Source organism: Nyctibius grandis, chromosome 4 (assembly GCF_013368605.1).
Source record: "Nyctibius grandis isolate bNycGra1 chromosome 4, bNycGra1.pri, whole genome shotgun sequence".
Lineage (NCBI taxonomy): Eukaryota > Metazoa > Chordata > Aves > Nyctibiiformes > Nyctibiidae > Nyctibius > Nyctibius grandis.
The window spans coordinates 31,303,792-31,322,631 of NC_090661.1; the positions used below are offsets into that span (position 1 = coordinate 31,303,792).

At 43.3% G+C, this 18,840-nt stretch overlaps 1 protein-coding gene across 7 annotated transcripts in view; it reads right to left on the bottom strand.

Moving 5' to 3' along the window:
- Positions 1-18,840, bottom strand: part of LOC137662197 (dynein axonemal light chain 1-like) — a 31,853-nt gene that overhangs the window by 10,614 nt on the left and 2,399 nt on the right. For 3 of the 7 annotated variants that reach the window (XM_068398327.1, XM_068398325.1, XM_068398324.1), the window contains exons 2-6: positions 17,633-17,835; positions 16,610-16,792; positions 10,100-10,138; positions 1,422-1,531; positions 695-750 (exon numbers count right to left, since the gene is read on the bottom strand). In XM_068398327.1, coding sequence (XP_068254428.1) covers positions 695-750; positions 1,422-1,531; positions 10,100-10,138; positions 16,610-16,792; positions 17,633-17,835 — 591 coding nt within the window. Of the gene's footprint in view, positions 1-694; positions 751-1,421; positions 1,532-6,330; positions 6,521-6,939; positions 7,107-10,099; positions 10,139-12,980; positions 13,162-16,609; positions 16,793-17,632; positions 17,836-18,840 lie in introns of those variants that run through there. The other 4 variants (XM_068398328.1, XM_068398326.1, XM_068398330.1 and 1 more) reach the window with 4 other exon arrangements.

An 18,840-nucleotide genomic window follows, 5' to 3' on the forward strand; every position in this document is an offset into this window, starting at 1 on the left:
GGACAGAAAAGCCTGGAAGCTCCAGCCCAAAACCTGCAGCTCTTTGCCAGCCTCGTGCCACAGAGTCAAAGTCTTGAGGACAGATCATTAAGACTTCTGTCCAAAAGTCAGTAAGCCAATGAGTTTCAAGGTGTCATACACAGCTGCCCACGAAATAAAAGTTCAGTTCCACTTCCAGACAGATGGCACGCCCCTTCCAAGTAAGAACAAAATCAAACCAAGTATATCCAGATCCTCTGCAAAGTGGTATGGCATTTTTCCATCCAGATCTACAACACTGCAACCTCACTCCAACCAATACCACAATTACAGAGCTGTTGAACTGCAGACTCTCTCCATCATGAGCATAGAAACTGGTCATTAAATCACTCTAGAACCGATTAGCTTTTGAATACCACAACTCAGGCCCACTGGAAGTGATAAAGGTGCTTTCTGAATAGACTTTTTTTTTAAAACTTGCACAGTGAGACAACTGCCAAGGCTAGCGCACAGGGATACGTGCTTTAATACACCGTTACAGCTAAACATGCATTCTCCAGTAGACTGACAATTTTAAAGGTCACTTGTAATTTTCTAAGAGGAATTAAAAAGGATAAGAATAGGTATAAAGCTGGACACATATAACAAATTACGGTGTAAGTCTTGTCCAAGCAACTAGAAAACAAATATAATTGATCACTGGCTTGTCACTTACTTAGGCTGTTCAAGTTGGCGATTCTTTCAATGCAGTTTGTAGACAGTGATAGTTTCCTTTAAAAGCAAGAATAATCAATTCACAGTATACAAGGGATCGCTGTATTAGAAGAGTTCAATGTCCAAACACCATTGCATTAGAAATAATTGTCTATTCTTCTCTCATTAGATGGTAAACTAACTGGACGTGTAAACAGACTCAAAATATCCTCAAACCATCAAGAGTTCTGCAACTTTATTTAGCTTCTGGAAAAGTACCGTGAGTTACTCACATGACATACTGGCTTATCTTTTTTACGCCTAGCCTTAACAAATGCATGGACATTTATTTCTGAAATGGCTCTAATTTCTTTCTGAAAGTCCTGGTTAGGTCTCCATTTTTTTGCATAAATTTTGGAATGGATCATAAATGTGCCAGTTAGCTGATAGACTCCAAACATGGAGCTGTAATTATATACCGATAAACAATATACCAATTTTCTGGGGACAAATATCAATAAAGAATCTACCCTAACATCTTCTCAGTTAAGTGACAGGGATCTTAGAAACAAAAAGTGGAACTGTATGTGGAAAGAGAAGCTTAGCTGAGAAAAAGAGAAAGCTGCTGCTTTGAAGGCCACACTTAAACATAGTTAATACATATTTGCAGAGTGGACAGCAGAAAAACTGAAAATTAATAAAAGGCAAAGAGAATGTTTGGTTTCCAATATGTTTTTAACTGAACTTACTCGCAGTTAACAAGCGTGGATAGAGATTCATCCATCCTCTCTACAGGAGGAATCTGACCATACAGTTTCACCTCCTTTGCCTCTGAAGCCTTCTGGCCATTTTTTTCTTCCTAAAAAAAAAAAAGAGAAGGTGAAGAAGATGCTAATTGCTACATGCAATTACTAAAAATTACTATACTAAAAAATACTATAAAATTAATTACTATAGAAGTAATTCCAATATACTACTAAAATGTATTACTGAAAAGAGAAAGCATTTTAAATACTGTTTATCAAGATTCCTGCTGGCATAGCATAAAGAGGGGAAGGCTAGCTTATTTTCAAGACATTAAAAGAACTTATACATTACATATGCTTTTTTAAAAAGTTGTGTTACACTTGAGCAATTTAACTAAGGGGTCCTCTGCCATAAAGAAATGGAGAATAGATGGAGGTTTAACATTCAGAATGAAGGTGCTTCCATGGAGACTGACATATAGGACCCTCAACTAGGGCCAGTCTGTAGTAGAAGACAATTCTTAAAAGCTCTGACAGAAAAATCTCCTTCCTGCTTCACCCAGAAATCACAGAACTCACACCTAACTTGTTTCCGTTAACTTGAGAGGGCACGGAGTAAATGCACGCAGACCAGTATGATCATTAAGCAGATCTCGTTTATTTACGTATCTGAGGGTACATTTATACTATTCTATTGAGGGTACATTTATACTATTCTATTTTTGTACACACTCTGTGTACATGTCATTTCTATTATGATTGGTTAGTATGCTTTGTTCACACGCCTCTATATTAGTTCTGATTGGCTATGCTAAAAAGTTATATCTTGCAGGTGCAGCATTCTTTCTTATTTTTCAACTTCCCTATATCTTATTTTTCTCATAGCCAAGGTCCTCAACTTCCCCCATAGCTTGTTGGTCTCATAGCCAAGGCCTTTGTTCTGTATTATGATTGGCTAGTTCATCACCACCCCATTACCACCCCCTGGACATGCCTGGACATAGCTCGTTCAGTAGCTCGTTCCCACCATTGTCCTGTGGGAAACCCACAAATCCCCCTTTTTGTTTTTGAACGAGCTATGTCCTATCTCGTCCTTTTTGTCTTTGTTTCTTACTCAAACCCGGTTCCCTGTGTCTCGCAGAGCCCGGTCAGAGAATCCCAGCCTTGGTTACCCATAAATCCTGCTCTCTGTTGTTGTGCCAAAAAGGCTGTATTGACCATTCGTTGTACAGTTTTCTGCAAACATGCAAACAAACAGGGTAACACAAGTAGGATAATGCCTATTATAAACATTCCCATAAGTAGACTCTATCTACAAAACATGCAGTTTGCTTCAGAACATACTGTTATTCTCTGTTATTCTAGCTGAAAGGAAAATTACTGACAGGAAAGCTGATTCTGTGTAAAGGTAACACAGAGCAGGCCTTTTAGAGCCTACTCTGAGGCCTACTCTTACTAAACCGTTGCTAAACCATCCGGTATCAATTTCCCCCTTTGGAAGTAGTTAGATTTATTATCTCACTACTTCCATATACTTTTCTCACTGATTGTCTTAACTCAATCCACGTTTTGTTGAGCCAACTATTTTCTGCTGCATCCCTAATTGCCCTGCTGTTTTTTGTTACTCTCCGTCGGATCTCCGGATCTAGATTCCACCTCTACATATGGTTTAATACACTTGATCGGAAACCATCGTATGCCTGTGCCTGTAGAGGCAGAAGCATAACCTCGACCCATTAGTAATAGTTCCCCTGGTCCCAACCACTCGTTAGTACCTGGTTCCCTATATCACACTTTGCCTTTGTTTTGCACATAGCTTGCTCCCTGTCGAACTGCCTCCCAATGTATTACAATTGGGGGTCGCTCCTTATCTCCTGCTAAAGGTAAATGGTTAAGTACATAAACAGCTTTTGCAAGTCTCTCAGAAGGTTCAGTCACCTCTCCCCCTTTCTGTTTTTGCAGAAGCTGTTTCAATGTACCATGAGCACGTTCCACAATCGCCTGACCCGTAGGCGAATGAGGAATCCCAGTGACATGTGTAATACCCCATAGTTGACAAAATTGACGAAAAATCTGTGAACAGTATGCTGGTCCATTATCAGTCTTAAGTTGTTGCAGAACCCCAAGACTTGCAAAGCAAGCAAGTAAATGTCGTTTGACATGACGACCGGTTTCCCCAGTTTGTGCTGTTGCGTATAAAAGCTCTTTCAATTCGATTTACAATGCCTGCTGCATAAAGAGAGTCTGTTACAATATTTACAGGTAAGTCCTTCCATTTTATAAAGACCTGGTAGATTGCAAAAAGTTCAAGTGTCTGCAATGAGTCCTCAGTTTGTCCTGAGAATTTGCAATGTTTCCATTGTCCCATCCTCTTGCCAGGTAATAACTGCTGAATGTGATCGCTTTCCTGCATCAGTAAAAACAGTTAGTCCAGTCACAGGTATCTCTGATCTGATAGGTTATTCTTCCCAATCCTGTTTGCAAATAAACTGTAGCTTTTTATCTTTTGGCAAATGTGTTAACAATTGTCCAGTAAAGTCCTGTAAGGCCATTTGAAAAATAGTTGACTGATTTGTTAACCACTGTAGATATTCCTTCTTCACAGGTAAATAGATAGCATCTGAGTCTAGTCTGGTAAAGTCTAGTCCGGTAATGTCTGTAATTCTTTTACGCACTTTGACAAGCAATTGTGCTATTGCTTCCACTTTAGCCACAATATTCCGAGCATCACTGTGTGACAAACGAAATTGTCATCGCAGTGCCCGATGTCCTTGATGAAAAAACTCATGTGACATACGTGCCTGCTGTTTAATGTCCAGCACCTGTATAGTCATTGCAGTAGAATTTGCTTACATGTAAAACATAAAACAATGCAGTTCGGATTTGAATTTCTTGCCACAGAGCTCGCAGCAATGCAAAAACACACTGATTACGTGTATGCTCTATAACAGATCTATCCAATTGCTTTACAATGCCAGCTACATATACTGAATCAGTAACCAAATTAAAGGGAGTGGGAAAATTCTGAAATACTTCTAATACAGCTCGTAATTCTACCACCTGAGGTGAACCCTTTTGTTGTACTACCATAGATTCCCACTTGCCATCAGAATACTAGACAAGGCCCGCCTTGCCTGTTTTTCCAGATCCATCCGTAAAAATGGTAATTCCATCCACAGGAGTGTCTGCGCACAACACTCCTGTGGCAATTGGAAGTTCCGCACTCAATTTTATAACAGGACAGGAGGGCAAGTGGTAAACCACTTGTCCCGAGAAATTCTCCATGTCTGTTTGCAAAACAAAGCTATTAGCCATACACCACTCAAAATATTGAGCTGCAATAGGAACGGTTAGTGATGCAGGATCTCTGGCCACAAGCTCCTGACATCGCATCCGTCCTTTGATGATAATCTGTGTTAATAGCTCTGCAATCATGGGGACAGGTAGGTAGAAACAACCATTCCAATACATGTAACGAATTTGATTATTCTGAATTCCATTGACCAATTATTACATATGGAATTTGCCTATCAAACAAAGTGATAATTTGTATTTCCTGATTCAAATCAATACGATGTACAAATTTGGAATGTAGCCTGTTTTCTACTTCTGTAATCAGTTGCTGTACCTCTGCAGTAGTCTGTCGTGGTGCTGTTAAATTTGTGTCCCTTGCTAACAATTGGAATAGAGACTGCAATTGTGATGACGTAAGCCCCAAGTACGGCCGCAGCCATAACTTGAGCCTTATGTCCCACATCTGCACTCGTTCCACAATGGCCGTTTGCCACAGGTCCAAGGCTTGGCAGCCGCGCAGGTTAACCCCGCGTGGAAACACCAGTCCTGCGCTCCCTGCGGTTCGGGCTGCGAGTTGACTGCATAGGCCTGGAACTGGTTGGGAAGATTCATTTGTGTCAGCACACGGTTCCTCCCCGCGTTCTTTCTCCAGTTTCCCTGCGCTCTGCAGCTGGTTGTTATCAGCTGACCTTGAGCATTATACTTAGACCTGCACAGCTTCACAAAATGCCCCAGCTTCCCACAGCAATGACACATCAAAACAGTTATCTCTCCCACTCAGCTTTGACTTCTTAAGGCAGTTTTTCTTAAAGTGACCTTCTTGCTCGCATGTATAACAATGATGAACTACCTTAACTGCCGCCGCAAAACTTTTTGCTAAATGCTCCATCTGAAATGTGGTGGTTCCTACTTTCCCGCAAGCATCCATTAGCTCGGTTAAGGTGGGGCCACGATTCGCCATCCCTGCAACAACTTTCCTGCAATCCTCATTTGTGTTGTCCCTCGCTAACTGTAACAACAATGCTTCTTTTACAATTTTCCAATCTAATGGTTGCCAAATATTTCTTCCCTCAGGACCCGCACCCACAGTCACCGGATATGCTTGTGGAATTATAACTCCTTCTAATAACGCATCCCGAATGACCCCTTTCCATTTCACTCCCCCCCCCTCTTCCCCTGTATACGCGGGCGGACGCTGACCCTCTCCCCCACCTCCCACATTACCAGATGGATGCAGACCTCCCCCCCCAGCCCTGATCTAAAGGTGGAGTAGGGAATTGTAAAGGAGGTTGAGGTGGCCCTAATACTTGTCCCGAACACAGAGGGGGGGTTGGGGGAGACATAGTCACGTGTCTCGAGGCGTTCGCTGAACGGTGCTGCTGCAATTCCGTCTTTAATTCTTCCAGTCGTCTACCAAGCTCTGTCATGTCAATTTCGTGTCCATTTCGTGATGGTAACGGTCCTTTAAGTCCTTGTGACTCTGGTACTGCTGATTCCGTAAATGGCGAATCCGGTAAAGGTGGATACGAAGCAGGTTTACCCTCCTTCTTGTCCTCCTGCTCAGCCTCATCCGTAGAGTTCAATGAGAGGAGGGGGTTTCGGAGGGGGTTTCGGCCAAGTCTCCTGTTCAGCGTCTGAATCAATTAGTCCAAATCGAGTTCGTGTTTTAGGGCGCACTACCAGTTCTGATGGATCTGTATCTATTCTACTCGCTCCCCACTCCTCGGCTTTTTTCGGAGCCGTCTGTACCCACGGCGGTAAAGGAGCTGCCACTGGTACAGCCACCGGGGCCGTGGGAGGTTTTGGTCCTGCAAATAGCAAGGTAGTAGTAGGCGCCTGCAGTCCTAAAGCCATAAAAGCTGTATGTGTGACTTCTCTCTCCGCTTTTATTCCTTTTAACGCTTCGCTAACCAGCCTCCATGTAGTAGACAATTTATAGGCTTCCTTATCACCACTTGACACCGCATCCCAGAGAGAGTCACCAATCTTCTCCCATAAAGGCACTTCACAGACATCATTAAAGGTTGTAAAATGTCCTTTATCTTTTGCCCAAGACAGTAACTGCTTTAACGCAGGTTCATCATATTTAATTCCTCTCACAGAGAGTATATGTTGGAGGAGTTTCACCACTGCCACTTCTGTCTTGGTCAGGGTAGACCCCATTCCTCCCCCAGCTGCCTGGGAAGCCCTACCCAGGTTTTCCTTTGCTAGCAAAACTCAGGCTTACCGCATCCATTTCCCAGTGCGAACTGCATCCGTTTCTTTTCCCCGGTGCGAAAATCCAGTGCCGGGGCAGCCCTCTACAGCTGGCTTCCTCTCATCCCCCTTTCGGTCCGTTGTCCGCTGCTTCTCCGCAGTCTCCGGCCGAAGGGCCCCTGGTCCGGGGTCAGGTCCCTGTTCGGGCACCACTTGTTTCCATTAACTTGAGAGGGCACGGAGTAAATGCACGCAGACCAATATGATCATTAAGCAGATCTTGTTTATTTACGCATCTGAGGGTACATTTATACTATTCTATTGAGGGTACATTTATACTATTCTATTTTTGTACACACTCTGTGTACATGTCATTTCTATTATGATTGGTTAGTATGCTTTGTTCACACGCCTCTATATTAGTTCTGATTGGCTATGCTAAAAAGTTATATCTTGCAGGTGCAGCATTCTTTCTTATTTTTCAACTTCCCTATATCTTATTTTTCTCATAGCCAAGGTCCTCAACTTCCCCCATAGCTTGTTGGTCTCATAGCCAAGGCCCTTGTTCTGTATTATGATTGGCTAGTTCATCACCACCCCATTACCACCCCCTGGACATGCCTGGACATAGCTCGTTCAGTAGCTCGTTCCCACCATTGTCCCGTGGGAACCTCACACTAACTCACAACACAAACTGAATACAGGGGAGTGTGTTTTGGGGGAGAATCTCAACAGATTCACAGAGTTAAGAATCTAAAAGAAAAAAATTTCTAATTAGCCATTAAAAAAGAGTGGGGGAAAATTTCGCATTTTAGAGAACACAGAAAAAGACAAATTTCCTATTTACAATCTACGCTGATAATTTTCTAGATTAAACTCTCTATAAAGTTCAGAGCATTTGGGTTTATTAAAAAATATAGCCTATTAAATCTTTTAAAATTCTGAAGTGATGGCAACTATTGACTAAGCACTTGGAACAAGTATCCATTTAGACAGTACCACCAGTTTTGACAGCTGCCGCCCTGACAGCACAAATGGAGCATTTTGTCAATTCACGCCGTGTTCAGTGGGAGAACTGGAGGTCCATTCATAAAGTAGAAATCTACTTAGCGCTTTCAAAACAAGGACTCTTGCTTTCTCCCCCATTTTTATGCAGCTACTGAAAAGTGAGATAGCTGAGGTCTGGCCTGGTTTATATGGCTACTTTGTCATGAAATGAATTGCATCCCAGAAGCCTTTAGGAGTCCCGCAACCCAAGATCAAGTCTTGATAACATTATTTTCTCTCTTATGTACCCAAAATACTTCAGGCAACTTAATTTAATAAAAAACTAGCATGTTGCCTTGTGCATTTACATATATTCCAGTTTCTGTCCAAATTCAGTGTGATGATATTTTTACTCATAATTAGCGATTTAGCAAATAAGCATGTCAGATGTTTTGATAGAATATGATGAATGTGTTCAAATTGAGTCACTATATAAATGTGAAACTTCCAACTTCTTTTCTAAGACCAACACTGTATCTATTTGAATTTATACTCAGTTTATAATCTATCAGTTTATACCAACAAAAAACCCACATTTTTTTCTTAAAAACATGAAAGAGAGAGAGCTTCCAACACAGACTGCGGCCAGCAGTGAGCACGTGCAGGAAGAAAATTAATCCTGATTGCAGCGCACTTCAGAAGAAGTGGTCAGCTGTGAAGTGGAAGGAAGTGGAAGAAAGGTCAGCTGCATGACCACAATAAGCCACAGAGAAACCACAGGCAGAACAGATGCTTTTTTAAGAACAGGTTATGTGTTTGGTAAGTTAAAGTTGCTTTGATTTAACGAACGTCACCCTGACTGTAGGGCATAGGTAAACCCTTATGTCAAAGGGAAGAAAAACATCCAGAATGCAACACACCACCAGATCGACTTTTACAAGTCACACGGACCCAGATCAGGAGTAGAAAAAGGAAGATTTAGACCCACCCCCAGTAACATGAACAGAAAAGCAGATTCAGCACTTCATGCCTAACGTTTATGGAAACTCACTGACACAGGTGTATTATCTCTAAGAGACATGTGACAGAGGAGCAAAGGGAAAATAAATCTTTAATCAGAAACATGGAGTTGCGGTTTTGGAGGGCAGAAAGAGTGAGGGAGGAAAAGCAAAATTTTTTAATACTCAGTTCACACCTCTAGTAATGCTAATGTCTGCAAGTTGTTGCATTCTAGTTCTTATTAGGAGAGCAGGAGTGAAGTTTGTGGCATATACCAACATAACTGAAAAAAACCCTGAAATACTGAAGGTACTAAACAATGACAAAATTCAAAAAGGAAGTAGCCTTCAACTACAGACTAGCAGCTTGAACTGATGGTACAGATCTTCTGGCTTTCAACTGTACCTGCCCACACTGCCTCACATCCAGATCTTCTAGAGACCAAAACATTTATAAACTCTTGCTCTAGCAGCTGGCCAGAATTAGCAGGAGAGTGCATGTATACTGAACAACAACATCTGTGCCCTAACTAAAATTCACTGAGACTGGGGAAAGATTCTCACTGCTTTTACTGGACTGCGAACCTGACCCCAGAGCATCCTATATCATCATTTGAAATCACATCCACATCCTTGCCAACAGCTTTCTAGAAGGCTCCAAGACCAGGTCAGCCACCGCCCCAAATGACTGTCTGTATTAACACAGTACTGTAAGACGAAAAACAAGCAAGTAACGAATTCTGAGTTCAGCTTTGCACAATATGAGGGACCATATGTTAAAAGACAACAGTAGAAGTTTCGCTGACTTCAGTACAGTGAGAATTTCATACTTGTTTATTCTGTGGGAAGGACTACACTCAGGTAAAATGAACAGAGCATAATTAAAACATGAGACATCCCCAACTTTAAATCTATTTGTAGCCTCAGGCCTTCTATCAATGCATATTCAGCAGAACAAGGCAGGAGAGCAAACAAGACTCATCTTTACCAATCATATCAATTTAACAAGAACACACAGAAAGCCCAACAGAATGTATTATACTTCGATAATAATAATAACATTTTTACTTTGTGAAACTTCTTATAGCAGATGTCCCAAGCAAACGTATTTCTTACAATAAGTTTGAAAAATAAAGTTAGCTGAATACAGTCAAAACCCATGTCACGGAGTCCTGCAAAGCAGCTAGATTCTGTTCTAGTACTCACCCATTTGGCTAGAGCTTCTTTGATGGTTGTTGCTTTTGCCTAAAAATGAAACAAATTTGAATGAATATTCATTGCAAATTTTTAGTTGGCTTCTTCACTGCAGACCTATCTCCTCTCCTTTCTTCCCAACCTGCTTGTCTAGCCCCTTCTACCACTTTCCTGTTTTATCTTCCTCCAGTTGAGTCTAAGAAGCTGGAACCCCTCAGTGTCCTGTAATTTTATTTTCTGGAGTACTTGGTAGTAGTGCTTTCAGAAGCAATCAATTGGCTTCCTGTGAGGGCATTATCTTCCTGATCTTAATCTCTGCCCCTTGTGGAGCACGCATTTGGGACACTGCTTGTTAGATTTGACGGTGAAATTCAATTCAATTCAAAGACATAAGAAGTTACAGCACTGAAAAATGTGGTCTAATGCTCTTAAAATGCCACACATTCTATTATTGTGCATTAGCAACTTCCTGTCTGAAAGCAAGTCTGTGAGTAGACAGAATGATACAGCCTCTTGAGACTCACTGAGGAAAATAAGGTACATCTTGCCAAAATTCAAGAGCAATCTGGATTGCTTATATTTGTTTTGCTTCAATCATTTTATGTCGAGTCACATCACGTGATGTGAAGACATGTATTATTCAGTTAGGAAAAATCTGAGAGCTGCTGTACAAGGCTTTTTAAGGATTGACCCACTGACCAACTTTTTGCTGTCACTAACTCCAACTTTTCTGCCTCACATCAGTCTTATCAAAACCACATGATGATATCCAAAACAGTAGTATATAGAGAAACTCTGATATATTCTAAACATTAAGAATATTCCAAGACGTCTTTCAGATTAAAAAGGTCCCAGAGACCAATCTTTCACAAAAACTGATCAACAGCCTCCTTTTTACAAAAACAAGAGGACTCTAGTTTGGGCATCTCTGTTGCTCTTAAGTGTAGCACTACCATATGTGGATAGAAGCAGCCTTTCAGGTAATCAGGTATCAAAAACACAGCTGTAAAAGTTAAAACCAACAAACTAACTTCCACCCAAAATCTTATAGGCAATCACCTTGGTCACAGAGCTTTAGTGCTGGGTACTTTACTCTAGACCCCTGGAAACTCTGGACCCAACGGTGAAAGACAACAGTTGAGGCAGCTGCATATAAAAGAATGGCTACAGTCACTGAACACCCAGCAACAGTCTAAGGCCCAGCAATACCAAGGAGCCTGAGCACGCATTTCAAATATCAATGTATACTTTCATGGAGACATATATCACTGCACATCCTCAGATGTTCCAGCTGCTTCTGTCCACTGACAGGCATTCGTTTTAATCCTGTCTATACCGTGTAATAGCTGCTCTAGGTCCCACTGTAGATGACCTGGCAAACTTGTGCCATGGCAGTATCTCCTCAGTGTCTGCTGCAGATAAACACCTGCATGACCGCCCCCCTGTTCAGAAGATCATGTCCCTAGTTCCCACTCCAACAGCCTCATGAAACCCGATTAACAGCTACCAGTGTGCCAGCAAAAACAACTGGCTTCCAGTTAATCAGGTTTTTTGGACTGGAACTTCACTGCAGTTTTCCTAATTATGGTAGCCAATCGTTATGGCATTCAGGTACGTGATCTCAGTCACTCACGTTGAAGACAGAAATGGATTTATACGACCAGTGCCTGCTTCTGTTTCAAACTCACACCTAAAATTGGATTGGACTTCGAAGCTAGTGATCCATGAAAGCACAAGGAGCAGCTTCTTCCCTGACTTATTTCTCCTGTTGTAGTAAACAATTTGGTGGAAATACGAAAAGTCAGCATAGTGGGTTATCAAGAGAACACATACCAGGGATTTCATTTTGTTCTGTGAAGTGCACTTGAAGTTTCTGTAGATAAATCATAGTATCTTCTGCCACAGGAAGTTACTTAAGGGAAACCTCCCTCTGAGAAGTCTATTTTCAGGGTTCCTCTACCTCCATATTGAACAATTTCCTACAGGTATTTAGACTAAAGAAAGTCATAGTACTTAAAATATTCAAAATGCCAAATGATCAATAGCTGCAATTGTCACCCTGAAGAGTCACCATCAACATGGCAAGAACAAGAACCATAATACCTTAAGGGGAAAAAAAGCCCATCCCTGTACATATGAAAGTTGTAACTAAAAAAGGTATTTTTCCCCCCAAAACATGGCTGTTGGGACACAAAATATTCACAAAATTCAGACCCTCAAGAAAAAGTAAAACAGTGACACTTTGCCTTCATTTGCAAACATTTATTTATATGGTAAATTGAACAAATCATACTTGCACAGCAACAGATACCAGGTTACTCGCTCTAGTAATCGCAGATACTGCTGCCTTAAGAACACGTACTAACTCAGGTTTTTATAGGATGGCATCCCAGACCCCTCACTACTTTATCTACCCCTGAAATCCCCCTTTTCCAAGGCACAGTAACAGGCCACAGCTCCCCCGCGGCAGCCAACGCCCCGAGCACTGGGCTGCCTTCTGGCCAGCTTATGCCGTGCCCGGGCTGCCCGGCGCCAAAGACAAGCTCGGAGAAGCCCCGGCAGCGAAGGGCTCGGCTCCGCGCTGCCGCTCACGCAGCACCGGGGCGGCGGCACTGCCACAGCCGGGCCCCGGGGACTGCTCGGAGGCAGCCCTGGGGGAACGCCGCTCACACATCCCCGCCCCGGCCCCTTCCGCCGCGCCAGGAGTGTGGCACCATCCCCGAGCAGGCCCCGGTCGTCGTGTTCCCCACAGCCGCCGCCAGGTCCCGGGGAAGCCCCGGCCCAGGCTCTCCCCAAGCCCCCTGTGTTGCCCGCAGCCGCTAGGCCAGCCACCACCCCGGCAGGCCCAGCGCCCTCCCCGCTAGGCGCCCGCGGCGGCGCTGAAGGGACCCACCATTGTCGTTGCTACCGTTAACGCTCCGGTTGCTATGGCGCGGCCGCCTCCCGCGCATGCGCAGCGCCACGGGCACGTCGGGGCGAGGGGGGCGAGCACAAAGGCAACCACACCTGGCGATCATAGAGATGCGCTGCCACAGAGAAAGTCCCATCCCGGAAGTCGCGTAGGCGGCGGTCCGCGACGCATTGTGGGCCGTAGCGGAGCTGGGGGGCCATGGTCCTCCCGCGGGGCGCTCCCTGGCGGCGCCGTGCGGCGGGCGGACCCACCCTCCCCGGCTGCGGACGCCGCCCGCCCGCACGCCCTCCGCTTGGCTCCGATCGTAGCGGTTAAAAACACCCCGGGAGCGTGATCAGACACCTTTTATTGAAACCAATCCGTGAAGAAAGTTAAAACAATTTGCAAACGACAAGCAGTGCCAGCCCCAAGCGCCCCCGCGTTCCACCGGCGGTGCGGCCCCCGGGGACACCCCGGTGCCGCCGGCCGCTCCTCGCAGCGGCCCGCTCCAGCCGGGGCGGGTCCCAGCGCCCCTGGGAGCCGTCCCGCTGCCGCAACAGCTGCTCAGGCTTCGCTAGCTGCTCCCTGCGGCTGGCCAGAGCTCTGTCAGATCCCCGCACCGGCGTAGGGCCGGCTCGGGGTGCGCCCGGAACCGCAGGGCTGGCTGTGCCTCGGGACACCCCAGATTTAGCTAGTGAGGCTAATCCAGCCACCCAAGCAACAGTCCCAGTGAAACGCTACGGGAGTTTTACCTGGTAAGGAATGCAAAACAATATAAATAATGTCGCTTTAACTAAGGCCGTAATCAGGTACTCAGTTGAATGTACACTTCAGGAAACAGCTACATCATTATCTGCGGAGTGTCTGCAACGAATCTTTGGTCTCCAAGTAGCATTGTAAATACACAAAATACTAGTGCAAAAGTTGGCTGGTTTTCTGCAGATACTTCTGTGAATTACTTTGTCCAGGAATACCCTGACCTGTTCACAAAAGGATCTTCACAGTAAAATTATATTTTTTATTTCTCCTCCTTTGTTTAAAAAAATATCATTCAGCTTTCCAAACAAATGAACTATTCAGAAACAAACATATAACATCAAGCTCTTACACAGGCTTGCTTTTTAATAAAGGAAGTATTTTACTTCTTCAAATTGCATATATCTGACAACATCTAACACTGAATTATTTTAAAGGCTTGTGCTTTCTAAATGAAGTCTGAGGACTTTTAAGGTACCTGGTTTTTGTTTTCTTTACAACTTAACATTTACTTCCTGAACCTCCAGCTTGCAATCTTGCATGGCAATGGATATGCTGAGGTAGGACTGCAGCATGGAGACACACGTACCAGTACTGGGAGGGTAACAAAACAGGGTTGCGGGAGGCGCTGCTCTACCGTAATTGCACAGCTCCAGCTACTGAAGGTGCATATGACAGGGCAGACCGAACAAACAGAAACCTTCAGACAACCCTCTCCTCTATGATTGCAACTTGGAGTGAGTTTGGAAGAAAGGCAGGGTACTAAGCATGGGTGACACCAACATGCACATCACAGCAGGCTGTGGTCCTGGACAGAAGGTCCTGGGGCTGACGGTTTTTGTCAGGGTTCAAGCACTAAATATGACTCTGCAAAGGCCTCTTCAGCTGGTGACGGAGTTTAGAGAGACTAGGCATGAAGACATTTTGTGTGGAGTGAGCAGGATGGAGCTTCTCTTGTAAGGAGTGGATGGATAAATTGTTCGATTGGCAGCAATGGCATGTGGAGTATGTGTGACTTCAATCAAATGATAAGGCGTAATAAGAGTTGCAGAAAGCCAATGAGCCCTGAGCAGCAGCATAATGACAGTTAACTGGAGAGAAAAGATCCCTGAGAGCAAAGCAAAATTCAGTACCATAAATGAAGGTTTCGTATCTTCCTGGGCAGCCCTCAAACTGGTCTGACAAAATGATCTTAGAAGGAGAAACTGTATTGATAGAGGCCCTTGGTTAAACAGGCCTTCAGCACTGGCACCATTCCAGCCAGACCCTCTCAGGAGAACAACTCATTTGGGAAGAAGTTGTTTCTTTGTACCTGAATGGTGGGGAAAAATAAGGCACTAGCCAAAAATTAATTAGGATTCAAAAAACCAATCTCAGGCAGTCATGGAAAAGATATCCTAGATTTGGGTTAGGGTTTTTTTTGAGGGGAAGGGTTGTCAGTTTAGGGAGGTGTTTTTTAAGCATTATGATTCTAAGTTAATCAGCATGTCATAAGGTAACAGCTTTTTACAGTCTTAATCTTCTGTGGCTAAGTTTTCTGTCTCTCAACTCCACTTCCTCCCTAAGAACAGCTGTCAGCATCTGTTGACATCATTACTAAAGAGTTCCATAAGTAATTAAACCCTAACTTAATGGCAGATGTTATTAGTTTAAAACAAGCAACGAAGAGAGAAGTAAGACTTGCACATAGCATAACTGCATTTAACTGTGCTTTAACCTATCCAACAGAATTTTAATACCCTGAGCATTAAATGCCAATCCAAGATGTTCTAGGAACAGATGGTTACATCCCTAATACAAGACAGTGCTAGTGCTGTCATTCTCCTGGGATGACAGGAAAAGTACTCTTCATTTTCCCGCTCTACAGGTAGTTTTTGTTGGAAAGAAACAGACTGTGTCACCGGAAGACCACTACCTAAGGTCAAGGTGTACAAGCCTCATTACAAATAGACATCCTCAGCTTCATGTAAATAGAAAACATTTGCAAAGTGTATATGGCTGTAAATCTGAGAGTTTTGGGCTAAGGTAACTTACGACCCAAAGCCAGAATCATTCATCATTTAGATGTCAAAGTTGATCATCTGTGGGTTGCCATCATTCCCCAGGTGTGAGCCAGTCTGTCATTGCTGAGGGTGCAGGCTAGCTGTTAAATTCTTTGAGTCCTAAATACTGCAAGCAAGAAAGTACCTACTACTCTCTTCAGATACTTGTTTCTTGATATCATGACCAATTCACACTGTCAAATTTGTACTACAGTGCAGCCTACTTATTATTTCACTTCTCCTCTGTGTACCTAGTTAAAATAACTTAGGCTAGTCCAAATAAATCCCTTTCTTTTTGGATTCATACTTGTATCTAAGTAGTCATTTGGTTATTTAAGATTTCAAAGCTTTTCTCAGTCAGTCCCTCCAATTCAAGAGTCATTTTGGTGGCTCAAGCTCAGTCCTCTGCAGTTCTGCAACAGTTTCCAGGTGCTTAAGTGTTCATCCCAAATGCAAGTGCAGAAACTCCTGAATCTTTCCCCAGGAGTGTTCCTGTGCATGGGCATGTGCTTTGCTCTCTCCGCCCCCCAGAACAGGTACCCTCAGAACACGATCCATAGCTACCTGACAAAATGGAGTAGAAGGAGGATCAATCCGGTGACCTGCTCCTGGATAACTCAAGAGTTCAAAGTTTTCTTTCCCATGCTGGCGTAGACGCCCCATTGCCAGCTCAGCATATAAGGAGCTCTTCCACATACGATCACCTTCCCCTACCACTAAGAGAAAGTGACCTTCTGCTTTTTCAATGGGGATCATGCAAGGAGAATTAGCAGGATTCGTTGGGTCATCCAGAGCTTCAAAAGTGTCAAATACACCAGTGTCAGAAACACTGACCTTATTCATATCAAAACGCAGCCCAGGCAGAGTCATCTCACCATAATGGAGGTCTGCAACTGTGTTTGAACTACAGCCGGAGATAGAGACAGCAGCCACCACTTCTGGCAGGAAGGTGATCATGGAGAGTCCTAATTCCGCCCCTTTGCCAGTCCCAATCACTCCAACTCCTGGTCCCTTCACCTTCAGATAAGGTAGGGGGTGGGGAAGAGGAAGAAAGGAATAAAGGAAATATGCATTATAATGGGATTATCCATTAAATGCCTTTGGAGTTGTGTTATTAAAAAAAAAAAAAAAGCTAGGTTTATTATTGATGTGACCTGTTGGAAAGCTACAGCCTGGACCCAGGCTCCTCCCTCTGTTTAGTGTCTTATTTTTCAGAGATAACAAGAGCTGTCAAACTCCACAAAATAACAGAGACAGGCACAAGAAGTACCATCACTTGGACCTCACCTAGTCCGTACTACACATTTTGATGCAAATATTTTCTCTTTTTCCCAAAACAGGTAGCAGAAAATTCAAGCACAGTCTATTGCTATATATGTCTCAGGCAAATAAAGTAACCTCACAATGACATTTGAAGGATTAGAATAGTATTTAGTCTTGTCCTTTTCTAGCCTGGAAAGTAAAACTCAAAGCAACATCCCAAGTCATCAAATGCATTCCTTTGCTGACTATTGAGCAGTTTAGGATCATTCTCTCAAACTAATTGCTTTTAGTTAAAAAAAAAAAAAAAATCTTTATCACCACTCCTGTCTGGAGGATATTCCAGCACTTCACTGTTCTAATGATCAAGAATCTTCTAGTTTCCAGCATGAATTTATTTAACAGACAGCTTCTACTGGAAGAAATTCACTCTCCGCAGTCATATGCATAGCCGCCTATGCAGGACCTACACTTTTTCCATTATTGGGCCTAAACCTGCCCAGCAGAAACTGATACTCCAAAAAAAACCCCCCCACCACCACTTCGGCATGACTGGTGAATCCTCCCTTGTCCTGAGAGATGTCTCATTACACTCACCTTCGGATGACGCCGTAGGAATCTAGCTGCCTCCTCAAAGTACTCGAGGTTGAATTCTTTCATGACCTTAGGCAGATCTTCAAAGTCAAAGTACGGCAGAGAAAGAGCAGCAAAACCATGGGTAGCCAGGAGACTGGATCTAAATTCAATCAAACCTCCTTCATCACCGTACATGTCAATCACTCCTGGAAAGGGGCCATCCCCTATATTAAAAAGAAGAGGTACAGAGGACAAGTTATCAAACAGGACACTAAAAACTATCTGGTGAAGAGTGAACAACAAAATATAGAAGGCTTAAGACACTTTCTATTAATACTTATTATTTTTCCATTTGCACAGCAGAGATTAGAGGATCAGTGCTGCATCCCACTTCAGCTATTTCAAACTAAGAATAGGTCCTTACCTTCCTGTAAAAACATGTGAACAGTTAAACTTTTTTAAACCTGTTCTAAATGTATTTTTCAATGGTCTTAACCTCCTACCCTCAGAACAATCATACCCTAAATCAGCTATTTTCCCACAAAGAAGTCATACCTTAATTAGCAAAGTGCAAGCTCCTTACTAAGGAGGCATGAGCACCAAGTCCTGGAAGTAAATTCTACAAAACTTACGCAAACTCTGGAATAACGTGCATTGAACAAAGCACAGCAGAGACACCCATTGCTAGATGAAATCAACTACGCTTACTAGCTCTACCTCAACATTAGCACTGTAACCCTTGGCAGCAGAACTGCAACTGCAGATGTGAAGAGACAGAGGGTGAAAATGAGCGTATGGGTGTGCTTATGTGCGCGTGACTGATGTATAGATGAACATCCATATACATGTGTACAATCAGTCCCACAAAACTACAGAAATAATCAGAACCACAATTTTAAACGAGCATGCTTTTGCAGCTAAAGTCGTGTTGTGATATTACTGCATGCCATGCCAGCAGATCTTGGGTTAAAAGGCCAGGGATACTACCTCTTGGAACTATAAAGATCCCAGGAGGCAATTTCTTTTTTTACTTCTTGTTTTTCCCCGGCCACCAGGTATCACCACATATGTACTTGGATCCAGCTCACTACAACTATCTTGGCAGAAAAAGCACCTGCTTGTGCAAGAGTGCATTAACTCTCCGGCATTACCTATATGCAATAAAGAAAAGATCTCTGGCATTTCAAGGTGCTTGAGAAAAGGATGTTTTGGACAAGACATGCTAGATG